Here is a 9,386-nt window from a genome sequence, read left to right as displayed (position 1 = left end):
GGCGGAGCGCGGAGCGGACACAGGCCGCGGCGGCGGGCGGCGCACGGCGCCTGCGCGGGGAGGCCCCACCCCCGCCGGGCAGTCGAGCGTGAGCGCCGCGCCAGAGCGCCCCGCGGAGCGGGTGGCAGCGCCGCCTGGCGGACAGCTGCCCGCAGCGCGGGTGAGGCGAGCTCGGAGAGACAGACAGACAGACTGACAGATCGCGCCCGCCCCGCTCCCCGGGGCAGGAGGCGGGACGGAGCTGGCCACACACGGGAGCCGCTACGGGCCCGTCGCCGGGGCTTCCGATGTGTGTAGGGTGCCGCCAGGAGCTCCGCAAGCTAGGCTGTGTATAGCGGGCCCGGCGCTCCCGAGGGCCGTGGTGTCCCTGGGGCGGCGGCATCGGTGCCCTCAGTTACCCGCGCTGAAGCACGATTTAAACGTACAAATACGTTCTGCAGGCACTTAGCAATGACTTATGGCAAGTGCTGAACGCCTGTGGCAGGGCAGAGGTGTGTGTGTGTGAATTCCAGTAGCTGGGCCTGGTGGAGCCTGGCAGCTCCAGGTCCGCAGCACAGCACCCCGGCGGTGCCCCCGCTCCGCGTCCTCTGCAAGCACAGGAACCCTGCGCAATTTTTGTTATGTTCACTCTCTAGTTCATATCTGCTGAATTAAGGATCCCTTGCCAGTGGAGAAAGGCGTGGAGAAAAGGTCCTAAGACTTTTCAGTCAGGAGAAATATCAAGAAAATCACATTGTTCGGTAGAGAAGAAACTTTATCCTCTCTGGTGGAAAAGCTGGACTTCATGTTCATTTCTTGCTAAATTTCAGGAAATCCACAGAAGAGATACATTATGAATCTGTAAGAAAATATTTGACTAATTCAACTGAGATGCAAAACTTTAAGAAAACTATCTTAATACTTCTAGAACTGCCTTTTCTATTCTTTAGTATCCCTTCTTTTCATTTAGAGGTGATTATTGATCCTTTTCTGTTTAGGATGGTCTGTTTAGATTTCTCTTGCGGTGAATATGACTTTCAGATAGCATTTGTATTTTTAACATCTACTGTTCATTATATACCTATACTTAGCATTTATATACCTGAGTTCTATGGGCCAGTTTACTCACTAAGCTTTTGAAACCCTGTCCTTCCAATATAGGGAATTCCTGTTGCAAACATCCTTTAATTTATCCTCCTGATCTATTCACTCCATGTAAGTTCTCTTGTGATCAGCTTACTAACAGTTATTTCCTGCAGGCAGGTTTCTCCTACTATTTTTGCTGTTTGTTGTAGTTACTCAATATTGTCAAGAGACTTGTTACTTCCCTTATGAGGGAATATGTGTACCTGAACACTTTCAGGGCAATTGCTTTCCAGCCTACATTGTGGAAGCCAAAATGTAACTTCCAAATAACTTTACAGATACTTATTCAATATTCAAATTGGTTTATGTTGCAGTACAGTTGACTCCCACCAGACAAGATAAACTACCCAATCTACCAAAAAAGCAACCCTCTTAAGTTCACATTATGCCCTCTGATTCTTCCATTCAGAATATTTTTATTGTTTTATTCTGTTCAGTCTGTAATATTAATGGGTGTCATCATGTTGGTTTGGGTTATTTTTTTTTAATAGCTCATGTTCTTCCTGCTTCTAAACACTATTATACCACATTTAGTTACCCCTCAATTAAGCAGTGTCACATCTTGGATCAGCAGCTTAAATTTCTTCACCTGGTAAGGCTGCAGTAATCTTAAACCTGGTGGCTCCAGAAAGGAGTAGAAATTATTTTCTACCATTCTTTGCATATATTCAGATTTTCTTTATGTGGTGCTCCTGTATGTTCTCTGTCTTCTGAAGCTATGGAAACCTGCTACAGCAGGAGACAGGATGTTAGCAGGGAGGCTGAATTCTCTAATTACACTGCAAGCACCTGATATCTAAGTCCTGTGAGGTTTAAACCTACTGCCAGAGTTGAGTCAGGAAGGAATTTCTCTTCTGGTTTGGACTGACAGAGTTCTCCATTTGTGGGAACATCAAAATATTCTAGTTTACCAACCTCTTTCCTGTGATAATGGTCTTTCCTCCTCTGACACACTGTAAATTGGATCAGACGCTGGGATGCCATTGTGTGTGTGGAGTAAACATTTTCCTCTGAACCTGTTTGGTAAACAGGTTGTCTGACATTGCAGGAGAAGTACCTGATCATTCAGGTGGTCCTCTCCTGTCTAATTTATCTTCTGACCAGGCTCTTTGAGTTAATAGCCAAGTTTTTTGTCTTACCAATTATACTCAATTAATGAAAATTTCCTAATGGGTGTGCTCACTGCCAATACTTTCTTCTGCTCGTCCTCCAACCCTCCTAACACATCTCTAGCAATTGCCTTACACCTATTCCAGATTCCTCCTCCTTTTACTAAAACAAGGCAGAGTAAAAGATTTCAGTAAATAAGCACATTAGGTTGATCCCTACCCACCGTTTGTACTAAATACATATATGTTCATGAAGTCCCTGCAAAAGGCATTCTGCTGGCAGGTATATGTTCCCCAAATTCATCAGGCTGCTATGCCTTTGACCTCTTCTGTGCCAGAAAGACTATTTTCAAATGTTACCCTAAGTGCCCATTCCTTTCTTCTTTCTTCTCCAGTCCCCTTCCATTTAGGTTAATTCAAGTGAAGTTATTTGCACTGGAACAATTCTAGTTAACTACTGACTGAAAGAAGTCTTTCAAAACTAGAATTATTCTGAAAAGCAATTTACAGAGATGTAATACTACAACTGTTTCTCAGTCCTCACTTGACTAAACATGGGCTTCAATTGTTCATGACAATACTTGATCATTAGCTTAAAGAAATATGGATTGGATTGAGAGAACAAAACTAAGGATATAATTTTTGAAACGTACGTATTATATACTAACTGTAAAATCTCTCCATTGTTGGTACTTTCTTCCTGGCTAGAGGTGGAGAAAATTAATTTTGATTGTGATAGCCTGGGAGGGGCTAAATTTTCAAAGTGTCAGTATGCTGTTATTTCAGGGACGTTTAATAGGGGAGCCTGCAACAAGCACAGGGATAGCACAAGAGGAAGGTCTGATGTGTTCCCCAAGTTTCCTGCAGTATGGTGCAGTCAAGGAAGTTACCAGGATGTCAGAGCATTTCCCAGAGATAGGAAATTATCTTCACTGCATGCTGTCCAGCATACACACAGCTAAGTTTAGCTATTATAGAGTTGTTAAGGTTGGAGGAGACCTCCAAGGTCATTGAGTCCAACCATCAACACAGCAGTGCCAAATCCACCACTAAACCACGTCTCTAAGCACCACATCCACACTTTAACACTTCCAGGCCCAGTGATTCTAGCATTTCCCTAGGCAATCTGCTCCAATGCTTGACCACCTTTTCAGTGAAGCATTTTTTCCCAATATCCAATCTTCTCATGGCACAACTTGAGGCCATATCCTCTCATCCTGTTATCAGGGAGAAGAGACTGATGCCCACCTGATTATACCCTCCTTTCTGGTAGTTGAAGAGTGATAAGGCCTCCCCTGAGCCTTCCTTTCTCCAGACTAAACGCCAGCTTCCTCAGTTGCTTCTCATCAGACTTGTGCTCCAGGCCCTTCCCCAGCTCCACTGACCTTCTCTGGACATGCTCCAGCACATCACTGTCCTGTCTTGTAATGAGGGAACTGAACACAGGACTCAAGGTGCAGCCTCACCAGCACCAAGTACAGGGGGAGGATTTCCTCCCTAGTCCTGCTGGCCACACTCTGATACAGGCAAGGATGCTCTTGGCCTTTGTGGCCACCTCTGCAGCCAAACCAGTGTAAGGGACTACAGGATAAAGCTCTTAAGGTTTGGAAATTTTCTTAATTATACCAAGAATATAAATTTTCAGTCTTCTCCTGTACTACAGATCCAGCATTTTGGCCAGGAAGTGTGCTTTGGCATGTTGGCTCCTGGTGACCCTCTCCTCACCACACAGCAGATATTGAAGAACAAATTATATTGCTAAGAATGAAGGAACCGTGGAGGAGATATGAGAATGCTGAGTTATGGCTTTGAAATACTTTCCCCCTACATTTCTTCATGTGGTTTAATAATTTTTTTTCCCTCCCTCCCTGACCACTTCCTTCCCTACAGCAAATTCTGCAGATCTCTGGAAGACTCTTTATCTGCAACTATTGCTCCACAATGACTGTGCTCCCAGCCCACATTAATACCTTTGCCCATCAGACACTTTCCTTCTAGCCCCTGATACATAACAAAAGTGATAAAGCTTTGAGGTGCATAGGACCCAAACAAACAGGAGTGAAAGACTTGTCCCAACCCAACCCTGCCCTGCCCTGCACCACTCTAAATGTAAGGAAAGGACTGGGCTGCCAGCTAACCAAGGACAGAAAGAGCAGTCTGAGAGAACACTTAAACTTCATTCTCTGTGCAGTTGAATAAAAGCCTATTAATTCTGAATTAAAATCTAGACTGCTTTTCCAGAGAAAGCCACCAAGTGGTGCAGATCTGATGTCTTTTTTGCAGAATGCAGATGCTGATTTGACTGAACAGGTGTGACGTAGCTTCCCAAAGGAATACCTGTCTCAGGTATACTCCAGGTGCAGCAGTAAGAAACTTAAAATCTCTTGTGGTTTCATTCTCAGAGTTGCATCATCAATATTTAATTCAGAATGCTGAAATCATGTTTTCCAATGGTCCTGATGCAGAGCTAGGCACATTCTTGGTCCTGCTGCCCTCTCTTTCCCATATGCTTCTCCCAGCTGTAGGTAATCAGACCAAGGCAGAGAATGGATGAATAAAACCAGACTCTTCAAAATAGCTTTTTCTTAGAAAAACAAGGTTAAGAAGTTGGTTTTGTGTCATCCACAGTCCTATGAGCAGAGTTCCAACAAAAGAAGAAAGGAGGAGGGTAGAATCAGAAGGACCCTTGTCCTGGCTCACAGTCCGGGCATTGATGGCTTGACTGGACAGGTTAGAATCGGGGAGCTCCATAATCATCTGGCATCCTCTCAATATTGTACCTGAGAAAGAAGCAAAACTTATGAAGACAGCCTACTCCACATCACTCCCCTCCCCACTGTGGTGGTGAATCTACCCCCTCTTCCTCAGGGCTGCACTGCCACCTCAGGGATCCCTGCTAGGCCTTGGCCTTTGTGTAGTGAGTTACCTGGTGAAGCATCCCTTGAGCATACCAGGAAGCCTTGCATGACTCCCAGCACTGACTGTACTGGGAACTCCTGTTGCTGGTCTATGGTGAAGGATGAGATTGCCAGTCATCCTCTGACAATCCTATCTAAGTCATGGCCTGAGTGGAATGGTACCAATGCTACCAGAGTTTTGGAAATTCTAGTAGTTACCAATCTGGATTATGGCCAAGGTGTAAAATTTATGCCTGACTAAAAGCAATCATCTTGTGACCCTATAAGCAGTGGTCTTAAGTGAGGCCCTTAGAGCTTTCCTGGACTGCTATGGGCTGCACCAGCACCTCTTCCTGAGCAGGAAGCCTCAAGGTCTCAAGGCTGAGATGGCTGAAGGACCATCACTCAAGCCCTGCCAGTTGAGAAATGCAGAAACATTCCATGTTTTTCACTGAAGCTGGGAGGAATTTTTAACTGGTACCTTTATACATTTACCTACATGTCTATGTCAATGTGCAAGCATGTGAATTAGTTGAAATACTTTTTACTGAGTATAGTATGAATATTGCTTCCTGAAAATATAATTAAGTCACTGTTATAATTGTAGTAAACCCTACTGAATCACTTTATAAATGTTAAATTAGTCAATGATTAAGTGCTTTCAAAATCTAATTAAGACAGAGACTGTTGACCAAGTCTGGGACTAAGATTGAATGCAGCTGCACCTGGACTCCATCAGGAGTTTGAAAAGCAATCCAAATGACTGGGAGGGTTGTCCTTTGCACTTCGTGTCTCCATGCACAACCTTCTAAAGTGATTTTAAGTCAATTTTCCTCTGTATGTTTCATCAGTAATAGAAGGAACGTTGCCATTAAACTCAGTTAAAGTCACAGTGCTACAATCTTATATTAAAAGCTGTTTTTGCTAGTGTACCTTTGACAGTGATTCTTCAAGTGGACTAAAGCATTCATTTGTGACACCCATGCAGCTACAGGCTTACAGGTAAACTGAATAGTCAGTTGTTGCATTTCTATCTGCAGCTCAGATCCCCAGCAAGAAAAATATTACTTCTGAAAGTAAAAAGTCTTCAAAAGGTTGCTGTTATTCTTCGCCGTAAACTCAGCATCAGGCATCTCAAAAACTCACCATCTCCAGAGAAAAGAAAAACCCTGCAGTTTTGTAAGATCTGATTTAGGATTTAAGAGCAGATCACCACAGAAAATAAATTTTTTAGACACTCAACTTATAATTTACAGAATCATTTAGATTGGAAAAGACCTCCAAGATCACTGAGTCCAGCCTTTGGCAGAACGTCACCTTGAGAATTAGACCATGGCACTAAGTGCCATGTACAGTTATTTCTTGAACACCCCCAGGGATGGTGACTCCATCACCATCCTTGGTAGCATTTTCCAAAATGGCCACAGTGAATAAGGAGAAAAGGTGTTTTGAAAGAAAAATCTTTTGAGCCACATTTTCTAATTATAGATCAGTTAAAACTTTACATATCTATAGCAATCAAGCTCCTAATTTCCAACATGCTGCAATAGTACCCTTCTGAGTTGGTTTGGTTTTTAGTTAAGAAGCAAATTCAGTCTCTTAGCTGAGGGTACACAAAGCTACCAAATAAAATAGGGAACAGGAATGTTTCTTTTCTTCAAGAACCTGTAGAATATGTTTGCCTGGTAGTCCTGCTATTGCTGTTGAGCAAAACTGATCTATGGAAACACTGGACTCAAGGGAACTACTTCTTCAGGTAAAGACAAGTGAACATGTAGACTGCAATAAAAATGGGTCTGTGACCAGCCTCTTCCCAGCAGTAGCTGTACTTCAACTTCTCTGTAAACACCAGGCCTTTACTGCAGCCTGCACTATAGACAGTGAAGGAGAGAAGTATGTGGTGACAAAGTCCCTGTCAGACAAGGACTTCACTGGGCAGGATTCCTCCCTGTCAGGGGGCCCTTACCTGTGCCTGGAAATATACATTATGGGCACTCCAGGGATTTTTCGTATTCTCCGCTTGAGCTCTTTATCCACTGTGGCCACAATGTAACATTTGTGCTGCAAAAAACCAGAAGGCAAGTCAGATTCAACACCAGTGAACCCCAGAAAGGAGTCATGGCTGACCGAACGTTCCTATTCAGTGAGCTCACTGAACAAAAGGAGGCTGAGAGTCCTTAGCAAGGCATTACCAGGACTTGTACAGAATTCCACAGCAGACTAATAACATCCTTCTGCCCATCAAAATAGACTCAAGAAATCTCTGAAACTTGTCCAGCCTTTCAAGCTGACAGCTTTCCCATCCTAACTGCTTCCTGATGCTCTCCTATACAACAAGAATGCTCAGGGAAGATAATACCTTGCATCAAATAAGTTGTTTTAGAACTAAAAATGCCCCTTGCTGAGATTTTATAGTTACTCTGTGGGAAATGTAAGTCAGTCAGTAATTAGGAGGGTTCAGGAATTTTTAGTTTGTTAGCACAGTACAGAAAATGTCAGGAGGGGAATACCTGAGTGACCCTCTGCACCAAGCAGTCGTCGGCGTAGGTTCCTTTGTGCATACATGGCAAGCGTTCAAAGCGAGGGTCCTTGGCAATTCTGTGGGGACATAAAAAGCAGCATCACAGCGATCAGACCAGAGCACAGTAGCACAGCATGGAGGAACAAGAACACCCCTTTCTGTGATATACAGAACACTGTTCTCAAAATAAGGGATGAAGGGATGGAGTAAAAGGTAGACAAAGTTCAAGTGAAATGACCTGCAAAAAAAAATAATGCAATTTGTCTAGTTATTATAAGTTAAGTATTTCTTAGTACCAAGTTCAGGACCCTGCAACAGCCTAACCACCCTCTAGTGCAGGAGCACCAGTCACACCATGTGTTTTTCATTTATTTATATTAGAGCATTAAATTCTAGAAACAGAGAAGAACACCCTGCACCTACCTTAATGCCACACGGTACTTCTGTCCTAACTTTTCAATTTCACCCATTACACAATCTGTGATACATGGAATACCTAAATGCAAAAAAAGCCCGCATTAAAACAAAGCAGTATTTATTCCCACACCCCTACGTACTGCCCCACATGCCCTAGAAACATCATGGAACTCTATAATGTATTACTTACAGGGACAACTGATAATGTTGCAAGGTGATAAAATGTAGAGCCACCAAGTTTAACCATGCCATGGTAATTTTAGATTTTTAAGCTAACTCTACCTTTGTTGAGATTAGCATTTTAAAACTGTTACTTGACTGAAACCAGAGGCATTGCCAGGGTTACCACATCTCCATGACTATAGCACATATTCTTTCTGCAAGATTTCTGTTATTCTGAGTCAGGGGCATGAGGCTGACAAAGCACATTGCGAGCAGACTGGCACTGTGTGGTCTGAAGAAGCTGTGAGTGGTGCAGAAACTCACACTTGGCATAGAGACAGTCCATCATCGACTGCACTAGGTCCAGTTTGGCCTTGATGGAGAAGTTGATGAAGTTAGTGTCAACCAGGATGTGGTAAGGGGGGCCCAGCTGTGTATTATATTGGAAGAACAAGCAAGAGGGATGCTGGGGCCTGCCAGGAAGACAAAGAATTCAAATCAGTTAATTGCACTTAACATCACATCCAACCCTACAACTTGCATAGAATGGAAGAAGGGTAATGAGCAGAAAAACCCATCAGGCCTCCTGCTGCCTCCCAAGTACAATCCTTCGTTTTGGGGCACCACTTTTTCTTCTGACAGTATCGCTCAAACACCCTCAGCTCCAGCCTGCAGGGTGGCCGCCCTCCCTCCTTCCTCCTCTCCGTCCCCAGCGCCTCGGCAGCACTTACACCTCCCGCTCTTTGATGGCACTCGGGTCCTCCTTCTTCTTCACAGGGGCTTTTGCGCGGTCCTTCTCTTTACTGCAAAGGAACACAGGCATTACTGGGGTACAGCGATAGGGAAGAGCTACCGGCGGCCGAGTTACCTGGGCCGGGACCTCCTCCCGAGCGGGACACGAGGGCGCTCCGGGCCCGGGCCCAGCCGCAGCCGCACTCACAGGCGCTCGTCCCGGAGGCTGATCATGCGCTTCATGACCGCGTACTTCCGCGCCTTCTTCTGCTTCCCCTGCAAGGACACGGACACACAGCCGCGATCAGCTAAGGAGAGATTCGATCCCAGCCCCAGCCCGACCCCGCTCCCGGCTCACCATGCTGACCCTGCCGGTCCCGCCGCCGCCGCGTCCCCGGTGCGTCACCGACCCCGCCCCGGAGC

At 44.9% G+C, this 9,386-nt stretch overlaps 1 protein-coding gene across 1 annotated transcript; it reads right to left on the bottom strand.

The window, feature by feature from the left end:
* Nucleotides 1-4,624: 4,624 nt before the first annotated feature.
* On the bottom strand, nt 4,625-9,364 carry FCF1 (FCF1 rRNA-processing protein). Its single transcript, XM_059474447.1, has 8 exons — nt 9,322-9,364; nt 9,172-9,239; nt 8,963-9,034; nt 8,556-8,704; nt 8,076-8,148; nt 7,642-7,729; nt 7,098-7,192; nt 4,625-5,014 (listed from the first exon to the last, which is right to left on the bottom strand). The coding sequence occupies exons 1-8, from the start codon at nt 9,322-9,324 to the stop codon at nt 4,966-4,968; spliced, it is 597 nt and encodes a 198-aa protein (XP_059330430.1). The 5' UTR covers nt 9,325-9,364; the 3' UTR covers nt 4,625-4,965.
* Between the last annotated feature and the right edge of the window lie 22 nt (nt 9,365-9,386).

Source organism: Ammospiza nelsoni, chromosome 6 (genome assembly GCF_027579445.1).
Source record: "Ammospiza nelsoni isolate bAmmNel1 chromosome 6, bAmmNel1.pri, whole genome shotgun sequence".
NCBI classification, from domain to species: Eukaryota; Metazoa; Chordata; class Aves; order Passeriformes; family Passerellidae; genus Ammospiza; species Ammospiza nelsoni.
This window is presented reverse-complemented; position numbering and strand designations above follow the sequence as displayed.